The sequence below is a fragment of the Watersipora subatra genome, chromosome 9 (genome assembly GCF_963576615.1).
Source record: "Watersipora subatra chromosome 9, tzWatSuba1.1, whole genome shotgun sequence".
Classification (NCBI taxonomy): Eukaryota; Metazoa; Bryozoa; class Gymnolaemata; order Cheilostomatida; family Watersiporidae; genus Watersipora; species Watersipora subatra.
Window position 1 is genome coordinate 32,394,566 of NC_088716.1, and position 13,248 is coordinate 32,407,813.

General features: G+C 36.8%; 1 protein-coding gene across 2 annotated transcripts in view; it reads right to left on the reverse strand.

Annotated features, from left to right (window-relative positions):
* The window catches only part of LOC137403865 (WD repeat and coiled-coil-containing protein-like), an 86,335-nt gene that overhangs the window by 55,396 nt on the left and 17,691 nt on the right, over positions 1–13,248 (reverse strand). For both annotated transcript variants that reach the window (XM_068089959.1, XM_068089958.1), the window contains 5 exons: positions 12,033–12,147; positions 11,600–11,743; positions 11,103–11,209; positions 3,708–3,880; positions 1,265–1,369 (listed from right to left, as the gene is read on the reverse strand). In XM_068089959.1, the coding sequence (XP_067946060.1) occupies positions 1,265–1,369; positions 3,708–3,880; positions 11,103–11,209; positions 11,600–11,743; positions 12,033–12,147 (644 nt within the window). The remainder of the gene's footprint in view (positions 1–1,264; positions 1,370–3,707; positions 3,881–11,102; positions 11,210–11,599; positions 11,744–12,032; positions 12,148–13,248) is intronic.

Below are 13,248 nucleotides of genomic sequence, written 5' to 3' on the forward strand. Positions count from 1 at the left end.
GGTTAGGAGACAAGAAGGTTAGGAGACAAGAAGGTTAGGAGACAAGAAGGTTAGGAGACAAGAAGGTTAGGATACAAGAAGGTTAGGAGACAACAAGGTTAGGAGACAACAAGGTTAGGAGACAACAAGGTTAGGAGACAACAAGGTTAGAAGACAACAAGGTTAGAATACAACAAGGTTAGAAGACAACAAGGTTAGAGGACAAATTCAAAATAGCAACAGTACATAGATATACAAGTATATATTTAGTGGACGAGTGCCAGATTAAGCAGACCAGAAGGCCCTGACTTTACGATGTGGAATTTGTAGAAACACTAGCTGCGTGAAAAAATAAACTTTTGGAGCGCTTGAGGAGCGCAGTGGTCATCTGCATTCCAAAGATTTTTAAGTTATAAAACCATTTTTTGACACTAATATGGCAACTTAGTTTGACAATTAAAAAACGTCTTTCAATTTTAACAAAATGTAGTTAAACTGCTATTGATTGGAATTAATAAGAATAACTCTATGAGAATAGCTCTATGAGAATAACTCTATGAGAATAGCTCTATGAAAATAACCCTATGAGAATAGCTCTATGTAATTCACAAAGATCGCTCAAAATTTTATAGCAGTTCAAGTTCTGTAAAAATAACCCAACTAGTGTCCCAGCCGGAGATTTCCATAAAAATGATTCTGCTGAAAAAAAAGTGTGAAAGTTAGCCCAGCTGTCTGCCCTATAACTGCATGCATGATCACACGAGTTCTCTCACAACTCACACTTGTGAGTTGTGTGCACTTGTTTGAGCACTGGTCGAAGCTGCTCGCCCCACATGATCCGTAGCTCACCATTAGTAAAGAGAGATGTCAGTCTATCATCAGAAATCTATATTTTAAATCTGTAACTCCAGGTGGAAACAGTGACTATTTTCTTGCTAAAGTAACAAAAGACTACTTGGCGAATGCAAGTTGCAGATGAGTATTTTAACTGACACATTACAACATAGCAGAGAATTGGTAACAAACAAAAGAACAGCCAGTTTATGGCACCAGCATGCTTGGTATTCGCGAAACGCCCAAACTTGTACCTAGCAGGTATTACGTAACTGTAACTTTACGAAAGAGAATGAAGCAAGCTCTCTCCATCTCACACCTGCGTAGTAATGACCAGTAGGCCAGACACAAACACTCCGCACAATTAGTCTTTTTTTAATTACCTGTCGACTAGCAAACAATGAAATAATGACAAACAGGATGTGGGCTCCGGAACAAGAATAAAACTCACTATGTCATACTCCTTGTCAAAGGTTCCGAGACCGGAGAGAGTGAAGAACTGGAGGGTGCTATTGCCATTGCTGCCAACAATCACTAGCTGCTTGTTTCCGTCGAACTGTAACAGTTTAGATAAGATTTATGCACTAAAATTTGTTAATTTCGTTCACAATTTGTGGCTCGCATCTCATTAATGGATTCCGTAAGTGGCTCCTTCCAGTTATTAAAAAATTGGAAGAAGATGCTCTTAAGGTTGCAATAAACTTTCACCAATGTGATCTCATCTGCCAATATGGTCATGAAGCTGCTGTTGATAAACAATCATTTTATAAAAAGTGATGAAAAATGTTAACAAAATTTGTTATTTCATGGAGCTATTCAGATGATGTCCTTTGTGCTCTTCTCTAGTGTTGCTATAATGGGATACCAGCCGGTGTGATCAGGACTTATTCTACTTGAATTCATATGTTAAATCAGTTCATATGTTAAATCATTTCATATGTTAAAGATGTGATTGCGTCAAAAAAGTCGATCAAATGAAATTGAGACCAATAAAAGGCTAAAACATAAGCTACAATTTGATGTCATTTTTGTCGTTGTAGACTAACCCTGTCCAGAGATATATGTGTTTGAATTGTGCCATCTTTTAAAACGCTCAGATTTGAGCGTGTGCTTCATTCGTGAAATAACAAGTGATTTGAAACGTGTCCACGAGCGATAAATATAAGATCTCTTCTTTAGAAAACCATCAGCACAAAAAATGTTATATAGGTCATAATAAATGTTATCGCTGACATAACATAAATGTTATGTTAACTGCCAACCAGGTGCAAAAATGGCTTTATTAACCATTTGACAGAATCATGGGGTTGATTGATTACAAAGAAATCACTATTTTGGTCAACTCATAAAACCGGTTGTTTAGTACTTGAATCAACTCATCAAATGTGACCAGTAAATTCTTTTCTACAAATTGGTACCAGTAATGACTCCATAACGTTGACTATACATGACTTTTTAGCGATGCAGTTGGTTTCGCCATATATTCCAACATATTATTTCCAAAGATGCGGCTTGCTTAATTTATCTAGCAACTAGTTTCCAGTGTGAATAGCAACAGAGAACTTCGCTAATACAAAGGCTGCAATGAAATAAGTGAACTCAACCACCTAATTACTGTAGACCGGCAGAACCGTAGTCGGTACTCAAATGTTTACACAGCATTTAGAGGAAACTAATATGACAAATTTTTAATTTCCCTTATTTGAGGCGTTTGAGACATTTATCATAACGTATCTGTAGCTAGATTTTAAATTTTATTCTAGCAATCATGAGCAAATACAAAATAAAATATATGCCAATAGAGCCGCGTAGGACTAGACTTTTATCGCAATAGCCGATGTGAATACGATAGATAGAGACAGGTTGCATCACTAGTTACATCATTTTGGGCACGCCTGGGCATGTCTTTTTTCCTGAGCGTTTTTACCGCGATCAATTTTTGTCTATTTTAATCTTCAAATATCTTGACAATGAGATTGCCTAACACAACAAACAACATATCAACTGATAGACAAAAGAAATACTTTCGTTTAAAATCAATTAAAATTTGATGCAATCATATCTTTGAATCACTTCATATGTTACATCAGTTGTATGTTGTAAGCAATAGTTATATAGCAATTCACTAGAATTTGCTTCATTTGTTCTACAGCATAAAAACCTACTATACCTACTTATTAAATGCCGCTTTAAAACAATTTATATAAAAAACTAAATGAAAAAACTTAAATCATACATAAAAACTGGATTAATGATACAGAATGGTTTTAGTGCCTTAGAGACACATGAACAGAACAGAAGTGTAGGGTGAATGTTTGAGTGAGTGACTAGGTCAAGTTTACACAACTCGGCATATCTAGCGTTGTTAGGAAGAGAGGGGAAGAGGGAGGGGAAGAGGAAGGGAGGGGAAGAGGAAGGGAGGGGAAGAGGGAGAGGGAGGGGAAGAGGGAGAAGATAGGGGAGAGAGACAGCCTACTATTGGAGAGACAGCCTACCATTGGAGAGACAGCCTACTATTGGAGAGACAGCCTACCATTGGAGAGACAGCCTACCATTGGAGAGACAGCCTACCATTGGAGAGACAGCCTACCATTGGAGAGACAGCCTACTATTGGAGAGACAGCCTACCATTGGAGAGACAGCCTACCATTGGAGAGACAGCCTACCATTGGAGAGACAGCCTACCATTGGAGAGACAGCCTACCATTGGAGAGACAGCCTACCATTGGAGAGACAGCCTACCATTGGAGAGACAGACTACCATTGGAGAGACAGCCTACCATTGGAGAGACAGACTACCATTGGAGAGACAGCCTACCATTGGAGAGACAGACTACCATTGGAGAGACAGCCTACCATTGGAGAAACAGCAAGCGTTTCAAAGAGACACATACTGAGTAAGAGAGAAGGTCAGGTGCCAAAAGTCCCATGATGCTCGTCTCTGAAATGACCTTGATATCAGATGAGGTTGCGACCAAAAGAAGGCTCGCGGAAGACGTGTCAACAGGACTGTTGGCTTTGAGATTCATAAGCACATCAGTAGGAGACTTGGCTGCGTGAGACATATCTTCAACAAAATATCAAAGTTCATATCAACTTCTCTAGTCATCCTTGAATAATTGTGATACATGGGACTTGAAGATCACCAACCAAATATATGGGCACATTATATACATGTACAGTAATACTTCAACTTACGAGTGCTCCAACATACGAGAAACTTGAGATACGAGCCAGCTTTTAAGCAAGTGTTAGCACTAACATACGAGCCATGTTTGAGATACGAGCCAGCTTTTAAGCAAGTGTTAGCACTAACATACGAGCCATGTTTGAGATACGAGCACGTGAGTCACTTGCCAAGTATGCCAGAGGTGTTTTATGAGAACAGCATCACTCTGTATTTTTCAACTGCTCAGGTTATACTTTTGTATCGTGTTTTTTTTGTGCGCGATTTTCAGTGCAGAATTATGTGAATTAAAAGTACTGTGCGTTGACCGAAAGTTTGCCAGTAAAATGAAAAATAATGCAAAGAAAAATCGAATGATAACAGTTGATATTAAACGGGAAATTATTGAAAAATATGCGAAATATATATGTGTGATTGAGCTAGCTCAGCAATTTGACAGAAATACATCCACAATTATCAAACAGAAGGATAATATTCAGGGCATTTAGTTCGCAAAAGGACTAACGATAGTTTATAAACGGCACAGCGATCTTCACGACCGCTTATGGAGAGACTGCTCAGACATTGGTTAAAAGATAAACAATGGGCCGGTGACAGCGTACTGAAACGATGCTATGTGAAAAGGCCGGGTGCTATCTATCAAAACTATAAAAATAGACATTTGGACAAGTTGGCTAGTGGTCGTGCATTAACCCTTTGTGACGACACCTGTGTTCGTCCTAATCGCAACATGTTGAAATGGCGACAAAGGCAAACGTCCTTAGATAGGTTTATCTTAAAACGGCCGGCTGGTCGTGAAAGCGAAACAAAGGAAAAATTAGCTAACCAGCGAGAAACTTCAAACTATGAACGCCGAAGACATTTTAATTACGTTAAGTTGAAAATGAAAGTTTGCTTTTAGGTTTGCTTCTAAGTTTGTCTGTTAAGACATTGATAAAATCCAGATTTATCAAAGTCAACTGTCGTAATGAAGGATAACTTAAATCTCCCTCCCTGGCAAATGCTAGCGTTAGCTGCTATTGTATGTATTTAATTTTACATTTTAATTAATCACATTTCCTTGCATTATTTTTTAATTGTTGCTTTTTGAAAGCATGTGGTAAGTTAGGACAATAACCAACATGTTCTTTCTGTTACAATATCTTGTTTTGAGTGTTTTATTTGCAATTTTTAGAGTATGGAAACCAATCAATATACAGTCAAACATGGATAACTCGTCCATGGATAGCTCGAACACATGGTTAATTCGAACATTTCCTTTGGTCCGTTCCCACGTAATGATAAATTGCTATAGATAACTCGAACTCAACACTGTTAATTCGAACTGTTTTTTTGCCCAACGGCTACCGAAACGGTTGTTATCGCTTTAGAAAATCACTTTATTCAAAGCCATAGAGGTAAACTTCATCTTTTCGTAATTCATAAGCGTCGTTATTACCACCATCGGCAAAATATTTTTGTCAACGACTTTTCTAAAAGTTTGGTGAAATTTGATTTATACTGCGATACGATGAATAGCACGGGCTAGCCGGGGCACGCGTGCAAGGATTTTCGCCACGCACATACAAAACAAAAATCGCATGTTGTTTTTGTTTTGTATGTGCGTGGCGAAAATCCTTGAGTGCGTGGCGTAACCCAGCTAGCCCGTGATGAATAGTTTTCCGACGTTGATTCCGTGTTGAATCAACGTCGGAATGTTGAATGTTTAAATCGTCTTAAAAATTCTTGTAACTAAACGTATACGTTGTCTGAGCTACAAAAAAACTATTCATCGTTTGACCTAAACACAGAATACGTGTGTACATTCAATAAGTATCTATTAAAAAAGCGTGAGTGATATAGAATGTACCGTAAAACCTCGTAAAACTTCTAATTGAACTGCCTCGGAGTGTTGCTCTTAACGAATCCCAGATAAAGTATGGTAATCTGCATAAACTTCAAGAGAAAACGGCAAAATTGATCGTGGGTAAAACCCCAAAAGAAAAAAATGTCTTTTCTTTTGAGCATTTCAACAACGATCAAGTTTTGCCAATGTCAATCTGAAAAACGTCCTGGCAATAACATCACCTCAAACAACAAACCAATCTCAAGTGATAGAAAAATCTCTATACTTTTTCATGAAAACGTTTTAAACTTTACATTAGAAGCATTTAATTTGAAACAAGCCATTTGTGCTTTTGATTTATATTATAGTTTGTATATGTACATGTATCTACTAATAAATAAGTAAATATATGGACTTGTGACAGTGCTCTGCTAACTTGAACGCTCTGATAATTCGAACACTTTTGCTCGGTCCCTTGAAGTTCGAGTTATCCATGTTTGACTGTATATTTAATTGTTCTATATATAAATAAATTGCACCAACATGCGAGCAAATTAACATACGAGCTCAGTCTCGGAACGCATTAAGCTCGTGAGTTGAAGTATGACTGTATTATATACGCATGCACTACCTAAAAGATAGGTCATATTTTATCGCTGTGTGTCAGCGTTAATCTCAATATTATGGTGGTCGTTAGTAATAACAATGTTCACACTATCACAAACCCATCGGCGAGTAGTCCCCTTCATAACATTCCATTATAAAACATCAGATCACTGAAACAATGAAATACTAGTCCCGCAACAACTGTCATGAAGGAAAATATAGATCAAGCAATCCGTGACAGATAATCATCATCGCCAAAGTGGTGCACAGTGCACAGGCTGTCGTGGATACTCGGCGAACTACCGGGCAAATTTGACAGTTGCAATCTTTGCCGACATATTTGCATTGCCTTGACAATGCCAAATGCCAAATGACAATGAGAGTGTAAATAAACCATCACTTATTTGAGAGAGTGTAAATAAACCATCACTTATTTGAGAGAGTGTAAATAAACCATCACTTATTTGAGAGAGTGTAAATAAACCATCACTTATTTGAAAGAGTGTAAATAAACCATCACTTATTTGAGAGAGTGTAAATAAACCATCACTTATTTGAGAGAGTGTAAATAAACCATCACTTATTTGAGAGAGTGTAAATAAACCATCACTTATTTGAAAGAATAAATAAACCATCACTTATTTGAGAGAGTGTAAATAAACCATCACTTATTTGAGAGAGTGTAAATAAACCATCACTTATTTGAAAGAATAAATAAACCATCACTTATTTGAGGGAGTGTAAATAAACCATCACTTATTTGAGAGAGTGTGAATAAACCATCACTTATTTGAGAGAGTGTAAATAAACCATCACTTATTTGAGAGAGTGTAAATAAACCATCACTTATTTGAAAGAATAAATAAACCATCACTTATTTGAGGGAGTGTAAATAAACCATCACTTATTTGAGAGTGTGTAAATAAACCATCACTTATTTGAGAGAGTGTAAATAAACCATCACTTATTTGAAAGAATAAATAAACCATCACTTATTTGAGGGAGTGTAAATAAACCATCACTTATTTGAGAGAGTGTAAATAAACCATCACTTATTTGAGAGAGTGTAAATAAACCATCACTTATTTACTTATTTGAGAGAGTGTGAATAAACCATCACTTATTTGAGAGAGTGTAAATAAACCATCACTTATTTGAGAGAGTGTAAATAAACCATCCCTTATTTGAGAGAGTCTAAATAAACCATCACTTATTTGAAAGAGTAAATAAACCATCACTTATTTGAGAGAGTGTAAATAAACCATCACTTATTTGAGAGAGTGTAAATAAACCATCACTTATTTGAGAGAGTGTAAATAAACCATCACTTATTTGAGAGAGTGTGAATAAACCATCACTTATTTGAGAGAGTGTAAATAAACCATCACTTATTTGAGAGAGTGTAAATAAACCATCCCTTATTTGAGAGAGTCTAAATAAACCATCACTTATTTGAAAGAGTAAATAAACCATCACTTATTTGAGAGAATGTAAATAAACCATCACTTATTTGAGAGAGTGTAAATAAACCATCACTTATTTGAGAGAGTGTAAATAAACCATCACTTATTTGAGAGAGTGTAAATAAACCATCACTTATTTGAGAGAGTGTAAATAAACCATCACTTATTTGAGAGAGTGAAATAAACCATCACTTATTTGAGAGAGTGTGAATTAAGGACTGTTCACTCTACTTAATGTCCGTTTTTTCATTATTCTCTACAAGTTTAGAGATTCAAAATGATACACAGTTCAAAAGGGAATTGTACTATTTTATGTACTTTCGCAATCAATGTAAAGTTGTTAAATATGATGTAGAACAGAGGGACATGCTTGTATATGCAAGGTTAGGCTTGAAAGTGTTAACTTACAGTGTTTGTTTATTACTTTTTCGCTATTATTTGGAGTCAATAAACAAGAAGAGCATCACAAATTTTTAGTTGAAACACTGATGAGTAATATAGAAGAGAATACGCTGACTTACCAGTCTCATTAAAATATATACTCAGAAGGTTTTGAGGAAAAAACTTGGCTGACAAAATTTTAGTTCAAGCATGTGCATGTCCACATTTTTCAAATTTGATATGTAGAGTGATTTAAAACAACATGAAGAATGCGAGCTAATGAGATGGGATCAGATCAGAGGCAGATTTAGAGATCCTACTAAAATGCTCAATGCAAGGCTCAGCCAATAACTATCTAGAATTTCATCGTAACTATTTGTACATTTAGTAGAAAGCCTTGAAACGTTAAAACCTCTATGGTTACTTAAGCATAAAAACACATTTGCATCGTCGTAGCAATTCACGATTTACGTTATTCTTTAAATGCAATAGAATTATTAAACAACCCGATGACTGAAGTCTGAAAAAGTAGAAAGAAATCAATTTTTTCTTTTAATATGAAGACTGCAAAAACTAACTATATACTGTACCTTCATCCCTAAGTATATACTGTACCTTCATCCCTAACTATATACTGTACCTTCATCCCTAACTATATACTGTACCTTCATCCCTAAGTATATACTGTACCTTCATCCCTAACTATATACTGTACCTTCATCCCTAAGTATATACTGTACCTTCATCCCTAAGTATATACTGTAACTTCATCCCTAACTATATACTGTACCTTCATCCCTAAGTATATACTGTACCTTCATCCCTAAGTATATACTGTACCTTCATCCCCAAGTATATACTGTACCTTCATCCCCAAGTATATACTGTACCTTCATCCCTAACTATATACTGTACCTTCATCCCCAAGTATATAGTTCTTATTAGCTTGTGTGTGGATGATTTCACCTAATCAATTTTATTTATGCGTTTCTCATATCTATTTATTGATTCTTTTAGTGGAAAAATTCTTGGGTTGTCATAATGTATTTACTTATAGCATCAATTACTTCAACATCATCAGCAAAGTGTTTTCTAATCATATGGTTTTAGGCTTAATATACCTAAGAATGAAGGTACAGTATAGTTAAAGCTGTCTGCCAAAAGCATTTTGATACAAATCCACCAAAGCTTTCAAAAAAGACATGAAAGAGATAAAAGGTCACAAACACAATGGTAAACCATCCATCATTTCCACATATCAAACACTCCACAGAATCATCCAAGTAGATAGATGTGTAAGACTTGATGATATAGCTAAGAGGTGAGAAGTCTCCCGTGATACCATGAACAGTGCGCATGAAACTTGAGGGTTCAGTGAAGTGAGTACTAATTGAGTCATATAGATGCTTATCCGTATCTACTAAGAGCTGGGTCTGTTGACATTTAAGGTCCACTTTAGTTTTAGCAGGAAGAGGAGATAATTTCCCGAGCAGAATTGAAACTATTGATGACACCACTTAGCTAGATTTTGTTAGAAGTCCCTTGCATTTAGAAATAGGTTCAACACTGGTACGAAGTCTTAATGATTGGCCGAGGCAAGTAAGAGCTGACAACTCTTAATTTTAAAAGTGTAGGCTTAATAAAGAACTCTAGTAACTACTGTTAACCGGTAGATAAGAGTGAAAAGTCTTTGGAAAATAAAAAGCAGATTTCCCGAGATGAGTCATAATTTTCCTCCAGGAAACAACTCTATACAGGAGACAGGATACAATTCCACACAGCAGACAGGATCTAGAAAAATTGACAATCGGGCAGGGAACCGCCCATAACCACCCTTACTGCTCAGGCTAACTCCAATGTTTGGCCTACCCTAAAACCATATGAGTAGGAAACACACAAGCGAATAAGCACTATCCATCAAATAGATAGATAAACGACGAGACAAAGTACAGTCGTACCTTGACATACGAGCATAAAGCGTTCCGGGACCTCGTATGTCAATTCTCTCACAAGTCAAATCAAATTTTCCTTTATAAAATAACTAAATACAAATCGATCCGTTTCCACCCTCTAAAAATACAAACAGAATATTACTATGGTATTCACCACCTCACAAAGTAGCAAATACTTATCTAATAGTTATGATCTGAATTAAACTGTAGTATTATTACGTACAGTACTGTATGGAGTTCTTACCTTCGAGACAGACGGTAGCGGCGCTGTGAAAGACACTATACAAACACTTACAATTCTGTTCAATCTTACACTAAACATATCCCTAATTTTTGCTTCATGCTCATTTTTTATTATTTTTACAGACTTAACTCTTTCTGCCTCGCATTTAGACTAGCTTTCAACTTCACTTTTAGCCAACTTTTAAAATCCTTTTTGACCTGATGAGAAAGGCTGTGCGATGCTGTTTTTGTAAGCAGCCTCTGGCATACTCAGCTGCATCGTGAACTGTCTCGTATGCTTGTATCTCAAATTTTCTCATACTTCAAGAAAGAATTTACCCCAAATTTTCTTTGTTTCTCAAATGATTTGTATGTCGAAGTATGACTGTAAGTCGTCTGTCTCAATTGAGACATTTGAGGTACTTCACTTATTAACATACATACTGTAAGTACCTATATCAAGCTGAAGTACTTAGTAACATACTGTAAGTACCTATATCAAGCAGAGGTACTCATTAACATACTGTAAGTACCTATATCAAGCTGAAGTACTTAGTAACATACTGTAAGTACTTATATCAAGCAGAAGTACTTAGTAACACACTGTAAGTACCTATATCAAGCAGAGGTACTTATTAACATAGTGTAAGTACCTATATCAAGCTGAGGCTTTGTCACCAGCTTATCAAGTGGTAACTCCCTTGTCATAAGCACATAGTCTTTTCCAATGGCAACCATAGCCAGAACATTACCTTCACCCCTACATAGAGTAGATAATAATAACTGTCTTGTTGTGAGTAGACAACTCTCACCTTCACTTGACAAACATGACACTAACAGATAACTTCTGCATTAGGTGATCCATAGCCAGTACATTAGCTATCTACTGGACTACTAACAAATGACTCCTGAAGTCATGGCTACAGTCATGGCTACAAGAACAGAGAATCTGGAGTTTATCCAGCATGAACAGACAACTCCTTACTTTAATGCCATAAGGTTAGTGCAAATCATTTTTTTGCTGCTAAGAGGAATCTCTTATCTTCACTGCTACATCCTATAGTATACTATATTAGTAGCTGGAGAAGGAAACTCCAGCTATGCAATGTGTCACAGGGTTGATGACCATAATGCATCGTATCATTCTCACCCTCTCAGCGCTGACTCTTCCGAAGTGAACTCTTTTATTTTGCTGTCTATGTTCGACCAATCAAACAGCCAGAGTGTAGAGCTAGTAGCAACATACAGTTTATCCCCCTGTTCAGACCAGCAAGCACTTCGCAAGACTCCATATCTGTGAAACATCAGGAGAGAGCGTTAACTAACTGACATAAAACATTTTTAGAGCAACACCAAAAACTTGCTACTCTGAAGAGATTTGTTGGTGATAATGAAAATTTATTTTACTTCAATAACATAATTAAAACAAAACTTTACACATTAACAGTTTTACCGTCTGGCATTACTTCAAGAAGCTTCAATACCTGAAAGGTGCCCATAAGATGCCCTGAATACATAAGGTAAATAATCTAACAGTGAAAGGATGGACCTACATATACTATATGACCTTTAGAGTAACTAACTTGGTTTGTATAGGAAGTGCCAATGAGCTTTTCTTATCTGAGTGCCTGAAGTAGAGATTGCACTGTTCAGCTGTGGCTATAGCAAGGATATCTCTCACAGGGTTCCACAGACAGCCTGCCAATATAGCCATATCAAGAGTGTGATGCAGCTGTGAGCAATATAACTATACCATTGAACTGCAAAAAAACCACTGGTGAGCTATTGGAGAAGAGATATGAATGTGAAAAGGAGAGGCAGCATATGCCTCCGCTCCTTGGTTTGTTGATGCCCTTATCTTAATCTCAACTTACAATCACAAATGAAAGCGGGAAATGATGCAACTCGTTATGTCTTACTTTTGCTGTACGAACAGCTCTGTGTCGTTAACAAAGCTCATTTAAAATAAAAAAGTAGTATATGATATATACAAACTAGTAAGTATGTTGGGAGTCCTGTGCGCCGTGAGAGATAGTCATGTGTAATACCTATCTGCATAATTATTGTTAGATGTGGAAAGGTGGTTCAGTCGTGCAGATGGCAGCGGGCTTGGCGGGAAATCGAAATATCTGGGTCCGATTCCCAAGTGGTGTGATTTTTTTCCTATGCTCTCATAATGGCTTCCTTAGCAATTTCTGTTGTTGATATCTTATATGAAGTCTTGTAAAGTTGTTGTATTTTATAGTGACTTAGAGAGAGCTCTAGTCAAGGTAGGATCACGAGTGATTGTAGTGACTTAGAGAGGGCTCTAGTCATGGTAGGATCGTGAGTGATTGTAGTGACTTAGAGAGAGCTCTAGTCAAGGTAGGATCACGAGTGATTGTAGTGACTTAGAGAGGGCTCTAGTCATGGTAGGATCGTGAGTGATTGTAGTGACTTAGAGAGAGCTCTAGTCATAGTAAGATCGCGAGTGATTGTAGTGACTTAGAGAGAGCTCTAGTCATGGTAAGATCGCGAGTGATTGTAGTGACTTAGAGAGAGCTCTAGTCATGGTAAGATCACGAGTGATTGTAGTGACTTAGACAGAGATCTAGTCATGGTAGGATCATGAGTGATTGTAGTGACTTAGAGAGAGCTCTAGTCATGGTAAGATCACGAGTGATTGCAGTGACTTAGAGAGAGATCTAGTTATGGTAAGATCACGATTGATTGTAGTGACTTAGAGAGAGAGAGATCTAGTCATGGTAAGATCGCGATCGAATGTCCCACAAGGTAGCAGTGCGATTAGTTGCTAGCTAC